This window comes from Malaclemys terrapin, chromosome 1 (genome assembly GCF_027887155.1).
Source record: "Malaclemys terrapin pileata isolate rMalTer1 chromosome 1, rMalTer1.hap1, whole genome shotgun sequence".
NCBI lineage: Eukaryota > Metazoa > Chordata > Testudines > Emydidae > Malaclemys > Malaclemys terrapin.
In genome coordinates, this window is record NC_071505.1 from 242,104,336 (window position 1) to 242,128,881 (window position 24,546).

Below are 24,546 nucleotides of genomic sequence, written 5' to 3' on the forward strand. Positions count from 1 at the left end.
GTGATTATATTGCCCTTAAGTGGCTGTCCCATAGAAGATACAGCAAGTCTTAATACTACTAATATCTAATCAGGGTCTTCCAGCTTTTGGGAAAGGCTCCAAAGTCCATTGAAGCCAATGGTAGTTTTTCTTTTCACTTCAGTGGGCTTTGGACCAGATCCTTTTAGGGGTTTGTGGGTTTCCTGGAATCAGTGGTCCTAACTTCCAAGTTATATGGCTGATGCCACATGAGTACAGTTTAGCTGGTGACCATGGTGTCTATTATTTGTCTAAGCAGGGTCTGAATGAATGCTTCCCTGACAGCTAGCTGTCAGGGAGAGAGACTGTGGGTGTGGTTATGTAAATACAGTTTGCTCCTGTTTTGCTTAGATTTGCTTAGATATTCAGCAGTATTTTGAGCAGTATTTTGCTCAACTTGGCTGGTGTTGGGTCACAAATCACACTAGTACTGAATGCAGGGGGAGTGAAATGCTGTTATCAATGTTGTGATTATTGTGGGAATGCAGGGAAGCAGGACTGTCTTTAACCTCTTCCCAATGGGGGCAGGTCACCCTTAGCAGAGAGGACCTTGGCGAGCCAGGGGCTCGATTGCCAAAGCCCTGTGAAAGTAAGGGGGGAGGGTACGAGTCCTGGTCAGGAGGCTGCATGCTGCCCCCATCTCCCTCTCCAGATTGGCTTAACCTGTTCTTTTCCACTATTCAAAGAATATAGCTAAATAGGCTGCATTAGGAGTCTCTTTTGTTATTTTAATTGCTTAATCAGAGCTGAAACCAGTTGTGGTTGGACTGTGTTTCTGCCCTGTCTGCTAAAAGCTAAAATCACTGAGAGCTGAAATCACTTGAGATGGGGCAGTGTTTCTGCCCAGTCTGCAAAAGAGCTGAAAATCACTGAGAGACTGATGTGCAGAGGTCACAGTAGAGAGGCAGGTGACTGACAGTCAGCTGGCAAATGAGTGACCAGCAGGGTGGCAGCGGAGATGTGCGACAAGAGCAGTGAGCAGGTGGCCAGTGTGTGGCCAGCAGAGCAAGTAAGGTGCCTCTTTACCGTGCACCCAGGGTGGGAGGTGAACTCTGCAGATGTACCTCTGAACTCTGGGTCTGCACTGACCAAGGACAGCCACTGTGAGTAGGGTGCAGAGAAGGGTCAGGAATGTGAAAGTGACTTTTGGGTTGCTGGACTTCAGAACCTGAGGGAGGGAAAGGCATGGCCCAAACTACTTGGGGGGGTGGGTCTTTTAGTAATGGTTTATGTTTGTGAACCCTGTTTGCAGTGTTTTCCCAAGTGAATTCCGGGTTACTTTCCTCCTCTTATTAAGTTTCTTTTCTACACTCTGACTCAGTGCTTGCGAGTGGGGAAGTATTGCCTCTCTGAGGAACCTAGGAGTGGTGTGTAATTTTCCCAGGTTACTGTGTGGGGGAGGCAGGGGCTTGAGCTGGTTCTGTGTTGTAGCGATGGAGAGGAACCCTTAAATATTAAATCTGGCCTTGGTTGCTGCTGGCTCCACCTGGCAGAAGGGTTACATTTGTACCACAGTTTTGTTACAATAGGGATAAATATTTACAACTGAGGATTTATACAGTTAAGAAACTGAAGTTCTCATCTCATCAATGCCCTAAACATGGTTCAGCTGGGCTGTATTCCAAATGAGAAAGTAAAATGTCTCTCTGACCTGTAAAATATTACTAGGAGAGTGCTCTGAAAAAACTAGCCAGCCCCCATGACTGACATTTCGTATGAGTCATTAAGTCATGTTTATAACTTTTATTTCCAACAAAACAAAAGCCAATACTTGTTAATACACCCTGTTATTTGGCTTCAGATTTTATATTCTCCAAGAGGAGTGAAGTTGCACTTGACTGGCTTTGTATGCTTAGACTATTTTGTGGATTCAGTAGGTGTTTTCCATGAAGTATCACATAAAAAGACTTGGGGATGCATCCTCTAGACCAGTGGTCTCCAAACTTTTTTGATCGCGCACCCCATCAGTAAAAAAAATTGAGCATGCATCCCCTGCCGTGCCATGCACCCCCAAGGATTCTCTTGCGCACCCCACTTTGGAGACCACTGCTCGAGACCAAGAATTCCCATCTTATAGGCTGTGGACTAGTGGTGGCCTGGAGAGCACTTGCAGGTGGTACACAGAGAGCTGGCTCCAGTGCTTTCTTTGTAATGAAAGAAGTGCTGGGACTCAAGCAATTTTTTTTACTTTCATAACTGATGCTGCAAGCCTAGAGGTGCTGGGGCTATGAACTCCCAAGCTTAGAGGTGCTGGGCTCAGCACCGGCAAGCCCCGGCACAAATTAAGAACTGGTTGGCTGATCACAGGATGTTGTTTCTCCTCTTTGTTTCCAGCTTCTAAATTCCAGGAAAAGAAACTAGGAAAATACTTAAGGTATTATTATTACTTCTCCACGTATGCAATTGCTGTAGCTGACACAAAGCTGACAGGAGATCATGAACAGGGAGGGAGGTGGTCCACCCAGCCATCCCTCTATTAAGAGGGGGTCCAGTCTATGAACACATTTAAAAAAAACACTGCTCTAAACTATTTGCTGTCATCCAAGTCAACCCTCACTGGCGAATCTCCGATGGATACTATTGTGAGAATTAAAATATAGTTATTTTTTTAACAAGCTGGTTTTAATCAGCTGGACTAATTACCTGTGATAAAGTCAATTCATTGCCCCAGCTTTGCTCCCACTTCATTTGTGTTCATGAAATGCTATGCAGAGTTATAGTTTGCTGGCAACTATAAAGAGATGTATATAAGTTAATAAGGACATGTGCCTAATACCTACACTTACAGTAATTTCCTTAAAATGATAGTATCTATATAAGCTCTTGCAGCTGCCTCTCCCACACAGCCTATCTCATGTTTAGTTCTAGAAATTGCTTGAACTGTGTTCATAGGGGACTGGTTGGAATTACACCATTTCTAAAACAGTCTCTCTCTCTTGGTGATCTTTTTCCGCTCTACTTTGGACGTCCCCTTTTTCTCCCTCCTCTGTCTTGCTTTTCACATCTTCATCATTCTGTTGTTTATCTCTTTTTTCTCTCTCTTGTTTTGATGGGTTCTTGTTTTGTTTTTGTTCCTGAAAGAGAAGTGAAAAATCATTACAAAAATATCTAATATAAAGAATGTTTCAATATCTTGAGTTTTGCAGTTATTCTAAAAGTGGTCCCTCAGCCATGCACTGCTCACAGGAAAGTGTGTGTGATAGAGCATTGGGTGGGGTGAGGGCTGAAATACTTCTCTGGAGAAAGGGAAGGGAACTCATCCTTTTGCCCCTTAGAATTTTTTTGGCTGTCGGGAATGGAGCAAGTTCCAATAAGGTACGCCAGTGGCTAAGTTGATTGAGAGAGCTTAGCAATGAAGGAATTTGCTGGAATCAGTAAAGATGACCCTGATATAGAAGGGGAGGAAAATTCTGTCTCCTGTTGGTGACATTGGTATGCTCCGCCAGAAAGAGTTGAGCAGTCAGAGAAGGGGGAGGAGAGAGGAGGAGCTGACCAAAACAAGTGTAACTTTTCATTTATTAAAGAAGGAGCTGTACTCTGAAAAATCAGGTTATAGGTATTTCAAATTGGATACCCAAAATTAGTGGATACTTTTTATCTTAATCTCTATACCTTCATTCCTCATCTGTAAATTGGGGATAATAATACTCAGTCACTTAATGAGAATGTTACTAAGATAAATTAACATTTGTGAAACACTCCATCTCACTACTGTAGTGATGAGTGCAATAGAAAATCCCAAGTGAAAATTAATAACACTGGCTTTAAATCAAGGTTTGAATAGTGTGCAGTAAATAAGGCCTGGGCCACACATTGAACAATGAAGATAAAACTCAATACTGAATTGTTGCTCGTTTAGTAATCACCATCCATTCTGTGCACTGAATGAGGGAGTGGTCCTGTGGAAAAAATGTGTGATCATATAATTAAGACTACCGTAATGCACATGAACAAAAGGGATGAATTAAGGTTGTAGAGGCAACCTTAATTCTGGCTTTCCTAACTTTTGAATGCTTGACTACCTTAACAACCTTATTAATGTGCTTTTAACATAGTGTTTTATGTGTACAGATGCTCCCCAACTTACGCAAGCGTTGCGCTGCATTCCAGAACGCCTTGTGTAAGTCAAATTTTGCGTAAGTTGGGAACGTATACCCGACAATTACGCTCACTCCCGCCCCCCCCCCCCCCCAAAAGCATATGGAACTTTTTCCATAAGTGCAGATTTGTGTAACCTGGGGAGTGTCCGTAATATATATTTACCATAGTTCAGGTTGCTTATCTCTTTCCATTGCAAGCCCTTCTTTTAATTGATTGTTACTTTGACAGACTTTAAAAGGTTTTGGGATGAAACTTTTCATGTTTGCTTTTTGCCTCAGGCTAAATATTTCTTGAAAGTTTCAGCAAAAATGGTACAGCTGTTTACAAGAATAAGTTTTGGGGGGAAAAAAATCTTTTTCTCCATCAACCAATTTTCCATTTTTTTTCCTTTTAACCAATTTTTCCTTCTGTTTCTTTCAAGAGTTCTAATATTCCATAGGTGTGCAGCTGAGACTTGAAACTTGGCAGAAGGATGGTCCTGGGGCCAGAGATGTGCGTTTTGCTGTTCCAGGAAAATCCATCCAGATTTGGTTGATTTATTAATCTCTACAAATCTCCTTTTATACATGCTCCATAGTTATAAACCAAGCCTCAATGATGTTGAATGCAGAGACATAACTCTGTAGTACTTCTTGCTGCTGATTTACAGCTGTGCATTTTATCAAAGAAAATAAAATGCTGGTTACTTTGAACAGCAGATATTTTGGTGGAAGTCAACCATGATATATTTCTGTAACCTCAAAATCTTTCACTATTTAGTCCTTTTAAAAAATTTGTTGTAGCATTTGGGTATCTCTGTAGTGGGACTATTAAATTGCTGCCTTTTTCTACCTCAGAGGGTGTTGCATTTCAGTGGTGGACAAAGTGATTCCTAAATGCTGTAATTTCTATAGTCACTTAATGAAGTTTGAAGAGTCCTTTGGGGTCCATTTTGATGAATGATGCTGTATAAATGTAAGATCACTTATTCTGTAGCTGCCTGCCAGTTATAATGATGTGCTCTCTAGAACAAATATGCGGCAAAACACAAAATGGACAGGTCAAATCTGTAATAGTTAAGAAAAAACCCCAGAAATCCAGGTTACCTTTCGATTCTGCAATTTATACCACCCACGAGGATATCTTGCAATGCTGTCCATGTATTTTTCCGCCCTTTGCCAGTCTTCATGCCACCTCTGAACTTGATACTGAGGCTCACACTTTGTAATCCTATCCAGAATGGCCTGGTTCTCTTGGCTCACTCTCAGTAGTTCCTTCTCTCGCTTTTCCCTGTTTAAACTAGAGGGGGAAACACATACAAAGGAAAATCAAGCTTCTGCCCAGTTACAAATGTGCTTGAAGAATTTGTGGATCAAAACTGGAACCTGAGAGAGAAATTCTCTGAAGATGTTATACTTCTCCTAAGAAGAGTTTCTTCTCCTTATTAACAAGCCCTCACAACTCAGCCCTTTGTCCTTCTGAAGGAGATACATTTTGTTTGAAGAAGTTTTACACACTGCCTCTCAGATGAGACCTTCAAAATTGAGATTCTGTCTGCTCTCTGTATATACTAAAGATTCCTTGGCACTTTTTATAAGATCCCAGCCCTAAACTTATATCTTGTCCTAAAACCAATCCTCCAGCCCCAAACTATTTTTGTTGCTATGTTGAGGGAGATAGCATGCCTAGCTGCTGAGGTGTTAATAAACAATCATTGTAGGCATCTGGCATTAGTCCTCTGTTTCCAATTATTGAAGGAAAATGTCTCACCTAAATTTCAGATATAAACCAGATCAATTGGTTGTGGGAGAAGGTGCAGAGAAGTGTCTGGTCAAAAGTTCTTCACAAATATTTCATGACTGGGTAGTGCCAGAATTAAATGATATTTGGTTCTGTTCAATATCTTCATCAATGATTTAGATAATGGCATAGAGAGTACACTTATAAAGTTTGCGGATGATACCAAGCTGGGAGGGGTTGCAAGTGCTTTGGAGGATAGGATTAAAATTCAAAATGATCTGGACAAACTGGAGAAATGGTCTGAAGTAAATAGGATGAAATTCAATAAGGACAAATGCAAAGTACTCCATTTAGGAAGGAACAATCAGTTGCACACAAAAAATAGGAAATGACTGCCTAGGAAGAACAAGAGTACTTGTGGCACCTTAGAGACTAACAAATTTATTAGAGCATAAGCTTTCGTGGACTACAGCCCACTTCTTCGGATGTAGCCCGAAGAAGTGGGCTGTAGTCCACGAAAGCTTATGCTCTAATAAATTTGTTAGTCTCTAAGGTGCTACAAGTACTCCTGTTCTTTTTACGGATATAGACTAACATGGCTGCTACTCTGAAACCTGCCTAGGAAGGAGTACTGCGGAAAGGAATCTAGGGGTCATAGTGGACCACGAGCTAAATATGAGTCAACAGTGTAACGCTGTCACAAAAAAAGCAAACATCATTTCAGGGATGTATTAGCAGGAGTGTTGTAAGCAAGACATGAGAAGTAATTCTTCCACTCTACTCCACTCTAATTAGGCCTCAGCTGGAGTATTGTGTCCAGTTCTGGGCTCCACATTTCAGGAAGGATGTGGACAAATTGGAGAGAGTCCAGAGAAGAGCAACAAAAATTATTAAAGGTCTAGAAAACATGACCTGTTAGGGAAGTGTGACAGACCCAGACCAGTGGGGTACAGGAGTCTGGTAGAGGGCAAATATACTGGTCACTGGATGAGTAGTTTTCTGTTCCCTGAGTGACCAGAGAAGGGGCTGCACTAGAGTAATCAGGAAGCTGCTAGAACCAGTTAAGGCAGGTAGGTTAATTAGGACACCTGGAGCCAATTAAGAAGAACTGCTAGAATCAATTAAGGCAGGCTAATTAGGGCACCTGGGTTTTAAAAGGAGCTCACTTCAGTTTGTAGTGCAAGAGTGTGAGGAGCTGGGAGCAAGAGGCGCAAGGAGCTGAGAGTGAGAGGGTGTGCTGCTGGAGGACTGAGGAGCACAAGCATTATCAGACATCAGGAGGAAGGTCCTGTGGTGAGAATAAGGAAGGTGTTTGGAGGAGGCCATGGGGAAGTAGCCCAGGGAGTTGTAGCTGTCACGCAGCTATTACAGGAGGCACTATAGACAGCTGCAGTCCACAGGGCCCTGGGCTGGAACCCGGAGTAGAGGGTGGGGCCGGGTTCCCCCCCAAACCTCCCAATTGACTTGGACTGTGGGTTCTTCCAGAGGGGAAGGTCTCTGGGCTGTTTCCTAACCCATATGGTGAATCTCTGAGGCAAGAAAATCCGCCAATAAGCGCAGGACCCACCAAGATAGAGGAGGAACTTTGTCACACAAGATTCAAAAAAATTGGGTTTGTTTAGTCTGAAAAAGAGAAGACTGAGAGAACATAAGTTTTCTAATATGTAAAAGATTGTTACAAGGAGGAGGAAGAAAAATTGTTTTTCTTAACCTCTGAGGATAGGACAAGAAGCAATGGGCTTAAATTGCAGCAAGGGAGATTTAGGTTGGATATTAGGAAAAACTTACTAACTGTCAGGGTGGTTAAGCACTGGAATAAATTGCCTAGAGAGGTTGTGGAATATCCATCATTGGAGAACTTTAAGAGCAGGTTAGACAAACACCTGTCAGGAATGGTCTAGGATCAGGATCGGCAACCTTTGGCATGTGGCCCGCCACGGTAAGCATTCTGGCTGGCCGGGATGGTTTGTTTACCTGCTGCATCTGCAGGTTTGGCTGATCGCGGCTCCCACTGGCCGCGGTTAGCTGCTCCAGGCCAATGGGGGTGGCGGGAAGCGGCGGCCAGCACATCCATCGGCTCATGCCTCTTCCCTCCACCCCCATTGGCCTGGAGTGGCGAACCGTGGCCAGCGGGAGCTGCGATTGGCTGAACCTGCGGACGCAGCAGGTAAACAAACCGGTCCGGCCCGCCAGGGTGCTTACCCTGGTGGGCTGCGTGCCAATGGTTGCCGATCTCTGGTCTAGATAATTAGTCTTGCCACAAGTGCAGGGGACTGGACTAGATGACCTCCCGAAGTCCCCTCCAGTTCTATGATGTCAAGGGAGCTACAATATGTATGCTACACAGCAACAATATAGGTTAATCTTCAGTAAATGCTTTGTGTGTGTGTAATATAATGCTCATGAGGATATGTACATCCATTAGCTCAGGTTAAACGGAATTTCAAATTATTCCTCATATTTTTAATTTCTCATGGGACCATGCTGAAGTCTGGAAACTCCCTGTTATATAGCAGTTGCTGTTCTGGACTCCACCTGAATTACCTGAACTACTGAACTGCACCCTTCTGTCTAGAGACACGTTGGAGCCTGATGAGCTATCATTCCCTCATCAACCAGTCTGTCTGTAAATGAATCATGAGGGTTAACAAATGACACTTGACTTGCACAAAACATTCCCATGGCAGATTCCGGTGTCCTCGCTTCACTTCTGAATTCTCTTCTTACTAGTGATCATGCATTGTTCTGCTATACTCTGTTGAGTATGCATTTCTCTTGGAATTAAAATGGTACAAACAGTTTCTCTCCTGTGAGAATTATCTGAGAGTGCTTACTCATTCTCCCTTGAGCAATGACTAAAGTCCTGATTTACTTACTCAATATGGTTACTGTACATTGTTCACTTTGTTGTTCTTATTTCATTTACATGCTTTGGATCTATGTCTTTCCAATGATGTCTGTGGGAATAACTGGCAAAGCAAGTGGCAGTACCTCAGTCAGCAACAACAGATTAGTTGGGACATGATAATAGGTTTGTTTCGTTTATTTCCTCTAAACTAGGTCAACAATCACTGTCTCTATCCTTATTATACTGAAGAAATTAATCCAAAAACTGGTATCTGTTTTTCTACAGAGACTAGAAGGATGGGAGCTGGAATCCCCATAACAGGGCAGGAGAATGAATATCTAAAATATTAGCACTTCTGAGGCCTCCTTTAAATACATGTCCTTGCTGAGCAGATTATCCATTGCTATGTTTATCACTGTCACAGTAACTTGATAACCCTATACAAGTTCTACTGCTGATGTTACCTTTTGGCCTGATAGTAATTTTTGTTATCAATTCGCCCTTTCGTCCTCATGATGGAGGACATCTTCTCCAGCAGCAAATGATTGTCTCTTTCGATGACTGAAAGCCGTTCCTTCTCAAGCTTCATGCACAAAAGAGGCAGAGAAATATTTGTTATAGTCCAATCAAAACAGCAGCAGAGTGCTGTGGATATTTTAACAAGAGGCTCGAACTCTGGTTCCACACACAGACTGAGACAAAAACTGGCAGTGTAAAAATTCACCTCCAGTGCAGAGGTCCTGCAGAAGAACCTCTTCACCACATAAGAGGCACATAAGTTAAGGTTTAAGTAGTATACAGTGCTTTTTTGGGGCCCTCAGCAGTAAGCACCACTTTCCCCTGACTTCAGTGGGCTTTGGATCAGGTCCAGGAACAGGCCATCCCTGTCCTTGGCTGTGTTACAATCTTATTTAAGGTGGGAAGCAACAAGTGGGTTTAATAGGCAAATGGAAGGAGCTGCAGCAGGAGGATGAGGGTAACAGTGATAAAACATGTCGCTGCAGAGACTAGTTTTGTGCACACTTAGCTAGTTTTAAGTCATTTTTTAAAATTAGTTTTAAGATCTAAACATGGAGTATATTAACAATATCCGTAAACCCAATACAACATAGAGATTCATTTGTGTAATGTGAAAAGATACCATGGTGATGGGGAGCAATATAGGAACCTAAAAAGGAGAACAAGGTGGGATGGGAAGACCTTATACCTAGCCCGAAGCTAGTCAGACCTGTGAGAAATGTTTGTGAACAGATGCCCTTTGGTGAAATCTAATCCATTCCAAAAGCCCCTCCCCTCCCTAAGAAGTGCTCTTCAGAAGTTTGTTTCTGTGCCCCAAGGATGCCATGTCTAGCAGGGGTGGTTTGAAAGGAACCAGAGAAGCAGGGACTCTGTAAGAGGTAGAGCAATCATTCTACCATTACCTTACGAACTAAACTTAAAGAACTTGCTTCCAAGTGCCTCTCCTCCCCCGGGGTCATTGAAAAATGTGCCTAATGCTTCACCTCCCCCCACACACACACACCTCTTTTGCTATTTATTTCTCTGAAGGCTAGCATGGCCTAAATAAGATAAATACGAAATATTACCACATGCTGCTTTGATAGCCTTCAATAGCTAATGTTACTGTAGTGAACTACTTGGGGGGGGGGGCTCTTAGTGCATCTTTTTTGTTTGCTTGGCTTTATAAGCAAAACAGGTCAGATGTAGCTCAAATTGTATTATGGATATACCTAAAATGGTGCTGTTAAGTAATCCCATCAAGGCTCTAAAAACCCAGAGGGATAGTGACTACAAAGGAGAAGAGAACCTGGTTACAGGAAGATAAACTTACTTGCAACATTAGAGACAGTCTCTCTGTATTTACATAGCACCTCTAAAAGCATCATGTTACATGGATGGGGAACTTAGTCCCACCCAAAAGTGTCAGGGTGCCACTAGCATAAAGGGACATACCCAAGATTGGCAGCTTCAGATTCGACTTTTTTTTTTTTTTTATATATATATATATATATGCATCGGCAAACTCCATATATTTTTTTCCAAAGGAAATTCTTCAGTGCTCTTTTACAGTAAAGAAAGGGGGAGGAGGAAGTGCAACAACCAGCACAGATGCCAAATCCTACAATAGTGTATAAATGTGTATTCATAAGGGAGAAATTAATTGTTTTGATAGCAAAATAGTTTCAAGCTCTCTGGGGGTTGCTATAAAGTAGGATGAGATTATAAACATTTTAAAGAGGCCAAATCCTGAAGTCCTTACTCAGGCACCACTCTCTTTGTCTGAGGGAGACTGTATATAGCTGTTGTTTTTTTTTTTAAAGTGGACAGAGACAATTATTCTAGAAGAATAGAGTTCATTTTTCCATTGTCATTTTCTTTCTTTATAAAGAAACTTGCCTTTTTAATCATAGAGGGATAAAGATTTTGAATGAAAATTACTAATCAAAACTATCCCTTGTTACATTTCTTACATTTTGAGTATGCCAACATGTCATAAGATTCATAAGATTGCCCTGTGATAATGTTCAGGTTATTATTGTTTCAGTTACTGTAGGCTTTTTCGTTGTTTGTTTTCTTTCTTTGTTTTCTTCTTGGTGTGCAGGAATAGTTTTTAGGCAGGATCCTTGTGTTCTGGACCTGGCAATTAGAGAGAATTTGATGCATCAAGTCAGAGTTTATTTGATATGGGACTGGGAGGGCAATATCCACTGGCCCAGTTAGGCAGAGCATAGTATAGGAGTGAAGCTAAAAGTTAGACCATTTAATCTTCTTATACCCCTGTTGATCTGCCTGTCTTATTTACTTGGGGGTGGGGGGAACACTATGGTGGGCATTGGCATATGCATTCCTGTTCAATGCTAATCTACTTAATTAAGTGATATAACCAAAAAGATACCTTTAACTTCTTTAACTTCAAGTGAAGATGGCCATATGTTAGAGGAGTAGTGGTGTCCACTACAGGTTTGGCAGTCTGGATCTGCAGCAGAAAAAAATAATCATTATCCATTTTTGTTGAAAATCAAATCCTTACAAACTGTTATGGGAAATGTTTAAATTGTTTGCCCACCATATTGTTAGCACTAATGTCATATTTGACACATTCATAATGTCAGCAATGCCAAGCCTGCCTAGCAGGGATGCAAGTAGGGTGGTACCCTCCAGTACGCAGTACCTGCAAGAGATTTTTAGCAGATATGGGGTACTGGAAAGACATGGGGCTAGCCCCCTTCGGGGGGGGGGGGGCTGCCCTCTGCTCCCCACTGCTTCCTGCTCCTTAAAGGAGCAGAATGAGGATTCATTCTTTATATGGCTTTAACAGCACAATACATGTGCTAACAAACTTAAACACAGGCTTTGTTTAAGTTTGTTAGCATATGTATTGTGCTGTTACATTGGTCAGGAGTCCTCAAGAGGGGAGGGGTGGGGGGGATGAAAGGTGTTTAAACAGTGTTTTTGATTCTGTTTCTTCCCATTGGTCTGAATTATCCATGACATCCATACTGCATCACATCAAGTCCAAATCATTAGAGGAATGCCTCTGCCTGCACTGACCAGAGGATGTTCGGATTCTGATGTCAGCCCACTTCTGCAGCCTGATGGGAATCAGGTGTTGTTCCAGTGTACACAGAATTCTTTTTTGCAGCCAAACTAGCTAAACTAACATGCATTTTGTTAACTGGAACTGGGTCAGCAAAACAAAGAAAACAAATGCCTCATTTTCCAGCTTTGTGGGTGAGAGAACTATAAGTGAAGATTATAAGGCCGGACACTGACAACCTTAAACCAGCTGCCTCAGGAATCTGCCAAGAACTTTGCTGAAAATATGTTCCTCATCTTAGCAATGGAGCTAAGACTTATCACACGTTTGCCCACCTTTATTTGAATGAAGCTCCTTCTGATCTGACAGCTCAGGCATTGTCTGTTTCATCCAGAACAATTTACAAACTTGGAACCTAATCCTGTAAACCCTTAATCATTTGATCAGTCCCACTGAAGACAATGGGACTACTTGCATGACTATGGATCACTTTTTTGGGCTGGTAAAAGTTTCAGGAGTCTCCTCCTATAAAGGAAGTTGAATCCTCCATTGAAATGCAATGTTTGAGTACAATACCATAGAGCAGTTTAGGATACAGTTCTACTTAAAATTTGTCTTTTAATAAGTCATACATATGTTGAAATGGCTCCTCACCCAACTCCCATATTCCATATGAATTAAACAAACTGAATACTACATTTTTTTTTTTTTTTTTTGCGGGGGGAGTGAGTAGTTAAGCATGTTGATGTTTGTATATACAAAGGGGGGTATCAGAGGGGACAGGGAGAGTGTGGGAGCCCTGGGCTGGGAGCGGGGTGGGGAGGAGTCAGATGGGGAGGTCACATACCCCTCTCCCTCCCATGAGTGCAGTATCAGCAAGAAATGATTTCTACTTGCACCACTGCTGCCCAGGGAGGTAGTGGGAAATGAAGAAGATAGGGACAATTGTTTTCCATCTCCAGTAAAACTCAAACCATTCCTCCCTGAGAAAAGAAAGAATACATATGGGTGCCAGGACTGCTTATGCCTACTTTACCCAGGAGTGCTGAAGTCTAGTCTGGCTCCAGGCACAGGTTCCCTAACATATGTCCCTGGAGCAATAGATACTTTGGGCTGTTGCAGGGATGCAGAATCACTGGAATGTAAGAATGACCTAGCTACTCCCTCCCCTGCCCCCAGTGTATCTGGAAATGTCCCTGACTCAGGGCCTCCTGAGGAGGTGTGGATCTGGGTGTGGGGAACCATGCAACTCCTGCGGGGGGAGGGGAGTGGGAGCTCTTGTGTTCAGGGTATTTTTCATGACCTCACTGTTATAGCAATGCCTTCATATGTATCCTCCGATGCAAAACTACTGATATAATCACCGAATAGAGTTTGTATTGCACCAGATTCAGTGGCACAGTTAAAATCTCCTTCCCCCAACACATCACATGAATATTCAGGTCAGGTCTGACAGGAAGATCACTGCAAATTGTAGGTCATATGAATAGCCTTGGGTCAAGGAGTCCCTGGAAGTAAAAACTGGGGAGGAGGGAAAGAGAGAGAGAGAGAGTGTGGAAGACACCACTCTGTGAGAATAGATTAATGAAATGCATGATTTTGTTAATAGTATGGGATAAACACTGCTCAGCTCATTAATACATTGTATATAATACAACAATATGTGTGTGTGTGTGTATAATATGAATAATTATTTGAACTATGTCCTCTCTGATGGACTCTGCCTTTCAAGAGTTGCTTACCCATGTGACGTGTAAATAAGAGCAGAACATTTACACACTAAGCAAAAGGGGTTGTCAAGTAAGTGCAATTTATATGGTAACAGCACAGAAAACTACATTCCATAAAGCGTTGCCTGGAGTCCACATGTAGCCTTCCAAAGCTCCTAACGTAGCCTGGCACAGCACAAAGCTTTATGAGTCAGGGACCAAGCCTGAATCCCTGATGACTTCAGAATTGATGAAAACTTCTATAAACTATCAGGTCAATCTCAAGACTATATAACAAGGCAATAGTCATTCATTAGATTGATTGCAGTGATGTTTGGAGCTGCAATACTTGAGCTGAAATTACACTATTTATTCAAGTTGCCTAAGTGCTGGTAATATGTTTGGCTTCCTTTTGTTGCAGTTTCTAATAGGAGACCTGATCCTGCAAGGTGCTGAGTGCCCTCAACTGTCCTTGATTTCCATGGGAGAGAAGGGTACTTAGCATAACAGGATTGGATCTCAGTTAACAGGCAGTTTATTATTGGCTAGCAGGGCAAAATTTTTTGTCAAAACAATTTTCCATCAAAAATGCCATTTCAACTAAACCATTTTTTGTGTGTGAAATAATATAATTTTAATATCCTGTTTTTATGGATTTTGGAATAGAAAGTTTTTTGATTTTTTTTTTTCATTTTGAAATGACTTTGTTTCAACATTTATATTTTATTTTACATAAAAAAATTAAATTGAAAAATGGTCAAAATGGAAATAAACTGAAAATATTTCATCAAAATAAAATGTTTTGATCCAAAATGACTATTTTTAAAATTTAATTTTTCAACAAATTTAGAAATTTTGGCTTTCTATCATGATTTGGGACTTTTTTAAAAAAAACATCCTAAAATGTTTCACGGGACAGAAAAAAAATCTGATGAGCTCTAGTTTTAAGGTTTGAATTCCTTGAGATGAATATGAAGTGTCCTACTTTCTAAGGGGTAGCTATACGTCCACAATGGATGTAGACTGTCAGCCCTCCAGCATCAGACTTCTCTTAAATAGCCCTAGTCATATTCAATGGCATGGCATGCTGGAGGTTAATTTAAACTAAAAGGAACTTTTTAAAACTTCTGATCTTGCCATTTTGGTTAAAGACAAAATTCTGGATTTGATATTCTATTTCATCTTTAAATTCGCCCCACCCATCAGTCAAACCAGTGGAACAGAACATGGAAAGAGGAGTGTATTTTATATGGTAACAGCATATAAAACTGACAATATCTGTAAATAATGAAGAAATATTTCCTTACAGTAAGGTCAATGACACTGTGATATCTTCTTAAGGAAGCAATGCAGTTGAATCCTTGTCACAGGAGTTTTTCAGACTTAGACTATACAAAGCACTGAGGAAAGGCCTGAAGGGAATAATCCTACATTGCCACTGAGATGGACTGGATGATTGACCAGATCTTTTCCATCTTTAAATTAGCAACCTGCATACAATGCACGCTATTATTAAAAAACGTCTCTTTATATGGTAGGTCAACCCTGATCTCTAAGGAATACTTTCACACTAATGTTATAGAATACATAAGCATTTTCATTAACAAATTTGACTTGCCTATTTACTCACTGAAATAAATGTACTCACTGTACTACAGGGTTGTACCTACCCTTTTCTTGTGCTCTTCATAGTTTGCTTTGTCCCATTTTTGCTGAAGATATTTGTTGCCACATGGTAAAATTGACTGGTAAGCTCTATGCATCTTAAACAACATAAAGCATCTCTATAACTGACGTTCTTCTAAAGAATGAGTGATATCACTCTGAGCCTTCTTAAACATAGCCCTGGAGACTGGGTATGTTTGCAGCAGGTCATGTGGTGGTTGTCATGGTATCACTGCTAAGAAAAAATTGAATAGCCAGTGGTAGCATTTTAAACAATATGTTTAGAGCATAATAAACAACAGCTGAACATCTTAGCAAAGGATTCCAAAGGGTATCATCTCAATATATTAAATAGCTTAGCAATTATACTTCACTGGTCATGCTTAGCTCTGCAGTGATTAAGGAAAGACAGTGTCTCAATATGATATTATTAATACTTTTATGTAGCACCACAGATGTAGAAGAGTCTATATAACAGACATTTGTCAAGCTTACAGTTTAAAGGCATGCGTCACCACAATACAAAGCAAACACATAGTGTGGGGGGTAGTCTTTTTAGAGCTGCATTAGCGTGTTAAAATATACTTCAATACTAACATGCTTGCTTTGATTTGATAATAGCCCAATAACCTCGGTTTGTCGTAATATCATCTGACCACTGGTGAACTGGAGGAAGCTCGCAGGAGTTTGCACAAGCCAGTTAATAGATCTGTGTCTTGTTTAACTTGACCATTTACCATTTAACTTGGCTTTTATATTTTGATTAATTTTGTTTTAGATCAGAAGGGAGGGGCAGGAGGTTTCTCCTTTAGAAAAAGCTATATGAAATGATGCCTCAACAAACAGAAACAGTAGTAAAAATAGAACCTTTGCACATACTAATTTTGATCTGTGAAGCAGACATTTTCCACTCTCTCACGAACAGTTAAGGGAATTGAGAAGTATGAGTTTGGCCACTGGAGAGCTCCAATCATTTTTGATTAATATTACAAATATCTGGAGAATATCTGTCTGTAAAATTAATAAAGAATACAAAAGCTGTAAAGTTCAAATAAAGCCTTTCACTTAGTTCAAGCTAAGGTCTACATGTATGCACTAATTCATGAAAATCAGACATTACAATATTGTTTTTTTTTTTTTTTCTTGAACAATCAGCATTGCTTGAATATTTTTAGTGAGGCCCTGATTTGCTCTGTGGAATTGTGGCCTTAATGTGTTTTGCATAATAAATCATTTTAAGTGCTGGGAATGTAATAATCTATTAGGGCCTGATCCAAAGTCCATTAAAATCAATGGGAGGCTTTCCACTGAGTTCAGTGAACTTTAGATCAGGCCCTGGGGAAATGAGGAAAAATGGATTGTGGAAACATGGCAGATCAAGAATTGGCCCATATTCTCTGCTCCACCTGAGTTTGTTTTGGGAAGTAAGGGAGGAGGAGGAGGAGAAGTGACCATAAGTCATCTCTGTGGCCGTTTCCTACATTGCTGTGGCCATCCAGGATGCTGATCCAATCTTGTGTAAAAAAGTAGAGAAGGTTCAAGGCTTCTCACCTTTAATGACCAGCTACCTCTGGTCCCAAGGCGCTGTTCCAGCAGCTGCAGATTGCTGAAGCATAGACATCCCCTAGCCACACACCCTTTCCCAGACACACCTTCTGCGCTGAGGGCTAGGAGGAGCGTAATTTAGGCAACACTACTGGTGGCCATATACTCCCAGCTGGGAGTATCTTCCACTTGTTAATGCATGACATTTTTATTAAGTAACTAGAATGATATAAAATTAACACGGCACACATTAAATGGATGAAAAACTGAGTGATAGGTCTCAAAAAGTAATTGTAAATGCAGAATCATCATGAAGCAGTGTGTTTCCAGTAGGGTCCCTAAGGGTCAGGTTTTTGGCCCTATGCTATTTAACACTTATCAGTGATTTGGAGGAAAAATAAAATCATCACAATTAAAGTTTACAGATAACCCAAAAATTGGGGAAGCAGTCAGTAATAAAGAGGACAGGGCACTGATACGGAGCAGTCTGGATTGTTTGGTAAACTGGGTAAAAGCATTTTAATACAGCTAAATGTAAATATATAAACCTAGGAAGAAAGAATGTAGGCCTTTCTTACAGGATGGGAGATTCTATCCTTGGAAGAGCGACTCTGAAAAAGGTGGGGGGAAGGGGATGGATAATCACCTGAACATGAGCACCTAGTGTGACACTCTGACCAAAAGAGCAAATGCAATCCTGGAATGCATAAACAGGGGAATCTCATGTAGGAATAGAGAGGTTATTTTACCTCTATATTGGACACTTCTGAATCACTTTTGGAATATTGTGTCCCATTCTGATGCCCACAATTCAAGAAGGATGTTGTTGTTTTTGAGAAGAGCCATAAGAATGATTAAAGGATTAGAAAACATGCCTTATAGTGATAGACTCAAAGAGCTCAAACTATTTAGCTTAACAAAGAGAAGGTTAAGGGCTGACTTGATTATAGTCTGTAAGTATCTACACGGGGAACAAATATTTAATAATGGGCTGTTCAATCTAGGAGGGAAAAGTGCAACATGATCCAATAACTGGAAGTTGAAGCAAGACAAATTCAGACTGGAAATAAGGTGTAAATTTTTAACAGTAAGGGTAATTAACCATTGGCACAATTTACCAAGGTTCATGGTGGATTCTGCATCAGTTAACATTTTTAAATCAAGATTGGATTTCTTTCTAAAATATATGCTCTAGGAATTATTTTGGGGCAGTTCTATGGCCTGTTATCTAGTCCAATGTTTCTCAAATGAGGCCACTGTGGCTGCATGCAGCCACCAGGGGTTTTTCTTGCGGCCACAGCCTCCTGGGCGGTGATGGGAGAGTGGGGGGCAAAATAGCGGCCCCTCCCCTCTCTGTTGCTCCAGGATGCACCACCTTGGTTTTGATTGCTGGGGCCACCAGCAGGGGTTGGGCCCTGCCCCCCTCTGAAGGCTGCTGGGGCACAACACTGGAGGAGCAGGCGGCCGGTGAGATCCTCAGGGGTGGCAGGGCTCAGGTTTTGGGCTTCAGCCCTGGGGTAGTGGGATGGCAGGCTCTGGCCATGGGGCTTCAGGCTCCAGCCCCCTCACTGCCTCCTCTGCCCCTCACCAATCCCCTTCCGAATTGCCACTGGCCCCCACTGCCTCCCCCATCCAGGGCTTAATTTCTCCCCAGGCTTGCCAGGGCTAAGTAAAGTGATACTTGTATATTTATTAATATCAATTTTCACAACAGACTTACTATCTGTCAATACATAAATTATACTGATTTGAACATGTGTATGTGCATATTTATTTGTTTTTCCTAAAGTTAATTAAGTGTTTGATGAAAAATTATCAGAGCGGTCACCAGCAAGAGTTGAAGGCCGCACTCTGAGGCCACCAAAAAATTTGTCCTGAGAACCCCTTTTAGTCTGGCCTGACCACAATGGCCCCCTATGGCCTTGGAATCTATGAATCACTGGTCATTTAAGCTGGCTTTAAGGTTGATTTGTGCCATTGTGGAGGGCAGAAAGTATCTTTAACAGACCAGAATATCTGGCCTACTATCTCTGCTATGTAACACAGACATTTACAATACATTAGGCTAGTAGGTTACACAATGTTTGTATAGCAGCTATGGGAACTTCCACATGCAACACTATGCACATAAGGACTTACCTGTCATTCCTTAATTGCAAGAGATACATACGGAGGAATAATAATTAAAAACAAAATTAAATATAACATGAAGATTGGAAGATTTGCACAAAGTTTATTCCCTAGTTCATAGCATGCTCCAGGTGCATACAAACTTCCATGCAACTCAAATAGAATTTTCTATATGCTTGTTTTCTTCAGTATAAAAGTAAGATGATAAATGTGAACCTACCTGCATTTTAGTTCTACATTGCTCCATGAATAGAGCATCTGTTAAAGGCTCAAACTTGAAATGTGCTGAGTGCTGCTTCTGAGGGGCTGAACGCTCTAAACAGTTATTGATTTACAGTTTTTGTCTTATTTTCAGTTTGGACCTGATTTCTGAGCAGGGCTGCCCTTTTAATGATAGACTCAAAGAGATGCTTCTTTAATCCATGGGCCCCATGAAAAGAAATCATCAGAACTAACTTTTAGCTAGAAAAAGTAGTTTGTTTCCCACCCATTGTTTAAGTAATTGTGGGTGAAAGAAAAGCACTATGAAAAGTATATGGGATACAAAAACAAAGTATATTTAAAGAAAAGCTTTTAAAGAACCTTTTGCAAAATCAAAGCTCCCACCAACCTGCAGTAAAAAGGCAGAGTTGACAAATATTTGGGGGGGAGGGGTGCTATGGTTTATCAGTAAGGCCTTGTCTACACTCAGAATTTTCCCCCCATTCCGGCCACTAACATGTTGGCAGAAGTACAAAATGTAAGACAAAAAAAGCTGTGATTTTTATTGGTGGAGCTGAAATCATGTTAAGCTTTACCAGTGCAAACTTCAGCTTACTTGTCTATATGTGTGGGTTGCACTGATGCAGCTACACTGATGGCCAGAACAGGGACAGATTGTCAATGTAGGGAAGGCGTAAGTTGCAGGAAGAGATGTGATCGCTACCGAAAAGCAGCACAGGGCAGAAAATTTCCAAAGGCCTGAAGTGTAGCTGGATCTGATTTCATGCAAGAACAGAAAAGTATGCTGGAGCTACAAAAGCTTGTATCTAAAAACAAAACCCAGACAGGCTTGTATAGATGTGTGTACAATGATACATACATGTGTGCACAGAAGTGGGCTGAGGTTAATATTCATTTTAAAAACTCTAATGCTGCATTTGAAGCACTTTGCAATAATGAAGCAATTTAATGCAATAGGATGTGCATTCCTTGCCTGTCGATACACACCCCAGGCATAGTATTTTCTACCACTCAGAAAGCAGGGGAATGTATAGCTGAATATTGTTTACTGCTAATTTAATATGGCTCCATATGTTAAAAACAGTTTGCGGTCTTATTACACAACACCATTCTAATACAAAACTATGTAATAGTTTAGAAAGATGTTGAAAAAGTGTAGAGGAGAAAATGAGGATTTTACTTTGTTACTTTTATCTAATTTTATTAGTTCCCTACACCCATCAATCTCCATCATAATTCCTTTCCACTCCATCCCATGAAATTGATGACCTTTCAGCAGCAATTTGTGGTCTGGCATCACCTTCCAACTCTCACTGTTTATCTTTAAAAAAAAAAAAAAAAAAAAAAAAAAATGAGGAATGTCAAAGAGAGACGCTGCATTTTCCTAAATATAGATATCAGAATATGAACTTTTTGGCACACTGAGATCAGATGCATGAGTATGTTCGACATGGATATGAGATTAGCAAACAGAAGCATCTCTAAAGCGATGTTACTTATTTGTATTTGTGCACTCTACAATAAGTATCCATCCAGTTCTCTAGGCACCCTTGATCATTTTAAAAATACTCCAGTAAACAAACAGACCTATCCATTACTCTGGATCAAATCCAATAATCCAGCAACAGCATAAATCCAGCAAGCCCCTACTAACTGTCCCCTCCAGAGTCTCAGTTCATCGCTACCCAACACCCACTTCCTCATGGGCAAGAGAAAAAAAGGTGGGTTTTGCAATACTTCCTGAAGTGCTTCCTGAAGACTTACAAACTCAGGCTGTTCAGGACCTACAGAGGAAGCCAGTTCCAAAGTTCTGGGCCCACTGGCAGCCACCCCCTTTTTCTCATACCAAGTAGGCCTCAGCTTACCTCACTGACTGTAATTGTGGCAGGATGTCAGAATGAGAGGGATAGGTAGGTCCCAGACCATTTGGGTTTTTTATAGGTGAAAACCCACCTTTAAAAATCAATCCGGAAACCAACAGGCAGCCAGTGCAGATTGCAGAGCAAGGGTTTAATGTGAAAAGAAACGCTGCATAGCAAGTGGGCTGCTGAATTCTGCATGAGTGAGTTAGGCACCCAAGTTTGAACATTTTTCACAAAATCTTTAGATTCTGTCTTTCCTTGACTACTGAGTGGTAACTAAGATTTTCCCATTTTATATATATAATATATTTTTTGACAGTGTAGCGGGACACATAGTTGTAACTGACACAGTTGTGAGGGAGCTGCCTATCTATTATTTCTCTGTTATTTCTCAAGTGTCTATCACCAAAAATATTCAAGTGCTGACATAGTATTGGCTATGATAAATTGGGTTTAAAAAAGGTATCTTCTTTTCTGATTGGCTGCAATACCATAGAATGATTCTGCACTACACTCTGTATGTCAATGTCTGGTTGTTAAACATTTTATATGATGGGTTTAATAAGAATGTGTGTAAATCCCCTCATGTGCAAATAACATTTATTAAGTGGGTGTGAGATAAACTACAGCATATTTTGCTCCATTACATTTGTGCTTATTTGACCAGAGACCAAACTTCTGTCTTTGGAACTAAGTTGAGATATCACAACTATTTCCAGCAGGTGGCAGATGATAATCATGCTTGTAATGAAATCTGGGTACAAATTGTGTGTTTTCCAGATTGTTTACTTAGAAACTTATTTAAATGTACTCATTATATAGCATATTATAAATTGTGTTATCATTAGTGATAAAATAAGATTGCATAATTGGCACAGATTAGTAATTACCAGTGCTAATATGTAATTAAATACTTAGGAATCAAGTGTAGGATGAAATTTAAAAGCCAAAGCTAAATTGAAAAAAGTCTCATGGATCAAAGAAACTGCTGATATTCCAAAAATCTCCAAATAACCATCTGGCTAATTGTGCTTCCTAGGATAATGGCGTCTTTGCACATGTGCTATGATTGAAGATCATTTCATTGCACAGCAGTGTCTGAAAAATAAGCAATATGGGCTCTGACTTAAATAATTAAATGCCAAAAAATATGGGGCCAGATTCTATCACATTTACTTTTGTTGAGTAGTACCTTATTCCATGAGTTGTCCCACTGACTTCAGTGGTACTACTGTCAGAGAAAGGTATTTTTCAACATGAATAAGAATGACAGAATCTGGCCCAGAAGTCCTTTCTGAGAGCCATGTTGTGATCTCTTTACCCTCATTAGTGAGCAGTTACTCACATGAGTAACCGTAGGGAATTCGGTGGCAAATTACTCACCAAGGAGAGTAATGGGTTCCCAACCTAACCCTCAGACATTGATTTCAGTGGGGTTTTTGGTCAGGTGAAAGTCTGCAGGATCTGTCCCATAGAAAATTCATGATTGCATGAAAGGTTCCATAAAATATTTATTGTCACATGTGTGGGATGGCTGTGTTACTCATCGTGGTGGAGTTATGAATGAGTTATGCAGGCCTTCCCAATTAAGTCAATATAAACTTTATGCCATCCGTCACTTATTTTGTTTATGCCATGAAGTTAGGAAGTGATTTTGAGACAGTGGGGTTTTGTCTTATGGGTGTTTGGGGGGAGCCTTTGAGATTGTGCTCTCTGGTTTGTGCAGCCTTCCCCTGCACTCTGCTCAGTGAGTTTCCACTGTGTTTAGGGTTCCTCCCTTTCCCTGTTGCTATTGTGTGGCAGGAGTTATACCGCGTGTGCTCTCTACTATCTCCAGAAATGGTACTCCAGCTATGAGAGGAGGGTGAAGGCCTGTGATGTCAAAGTAGCACCAGCTAAGAATGAATGGGCAGACTGCAGCTGAATTAGTGACATGCAAGCTGTAGGATATGAAGACCATTTAGATAATGGTTGCTTATATATGTCATTTGTGAAATACAAGTAATTTTATGATGGTTTTCATGACCACCTATTTATTATAAATAGTAATATCCTGTATTAAAGAACAATATGAATGGCACTAGGAATTTCAGCTTTCTCCAATTTTTTTCTATGGTTATGCCTAATTATACCCATTACTCAAAAGGCTAATGAGGGAGAGACTGGGATGGATATAGCAGTATATACTTATTATGCTATAGTAAAATTCACTGTTTTTCATATTGTACATGGTTATTGCTGCTATTATCTCCAGTAAGATCATAGTATAATTATAGTAAGTATAATCTTTCTTTGGAAAGACAGAGAGGTTTGTTCCTTAATGGGAGACCAAAGCTTATTGACATCTGTGCAGATATGAGCCAGGAGACAATACTTTACCAGTTTAACTAGTAAGTGTTTAGTGAAGGTGCACTTCTTCTAGAACTAAGCCCTGTAACACATAGCAAAGTAGTTAAGACCAGTTACCATAGCTTACTTAAGTATTAGATTTTAACTTGGAAATTATATTTAGAAGTTAGCTGAGGAAGCCTATTCTTCCTGTGCCAAGAGCCATCTAATACCCTTCTGTCTCCCAGGCTTCCAACTGCAGTGCAGTTTTCAACTGTTCTTTCCTCTCTTCTAATCCATCTATCTGATCTGGCCTATCTGTGCATTTCTGTCATGCTCATCACAATGATATCTAGTCTTCTCCCATTAAATCTTGTCATTTTTTCTTTATTATCACCAAAAGCTGCCCTTTCCTCATTGTCATTATTGGTAAATCCCTTGTCCATGCCTTGGTCACCTCTCACCTTGATTACTTTAACTCTCCTTTCGGACCTTGCCTCTTCTCAACGGTCAATGTGTTCAAAATGCTCTAACTGTACAATCTCTCTCTCTCTCTCTCTCTCTGAATCCATTAACTCATCTCTTATAATATCACATTCAAGCTCCTAACTTTCAGCATTGTACATAATCTCATCCCTATCCCCATCTTTAATTTCTTCCATCACGTACCAACACACACTGGCTCCCTATGCTTCTTCCAGTGCTCCTCCTTACTGCTCCCTTTGTTTTGGCTTTGCACCTTTTTGCCATACTGTCCCCTAAACCTGTAGCCCCCCCGATTCTTTTTCCCTCATCCTTCAAATCCGTCCATAAAACATACATCCTGCCAGGAATACGTCAGTCTCGCCCATCACCAATAAC

At 40.7% G+C, this 24,546-nt stretch overlaps 2 protein-coding genes across 2 annotated transcripts in view; one reads left to right on the top strand and one right to left on the bottom strand.

Moving 5' to 3' along the window:
- The window catches only part of RASA3 (RAS p21 protein activator 3), a 284,524-nt gene that overhangs the window by 26,043 nt on the left and 233,935 nt on the right, over window positions 1–24,546 (top strand). The gene's annotated exons all lie outside the window — the stretch shown is intronic.
- CFAP97D2 (CFAP97 domain containing 2) lies at window positions 1,747–15,770 on the bottom strand. The gene is made up of 5 exons (XM_054010918.1): window positions 15,604–15,770; window positions 11,583–11,663; window positions 9,151–9,269; window positions 5,205–5,397; window positions 1,747–3,092 (listed from the first exon to the last, which is right to left on the bottom strand). Exons 1-5 carry the CDS (start codon window positions 15,706–15,708, stop codon window positions 2,925–2,927), a joined length of 666 nt encoding a protein of 221 aa, XP_053866893.1. The 5' UTR covers window positions 15,709–15,770; the 3' UTR covers window positions 1,747–2,924.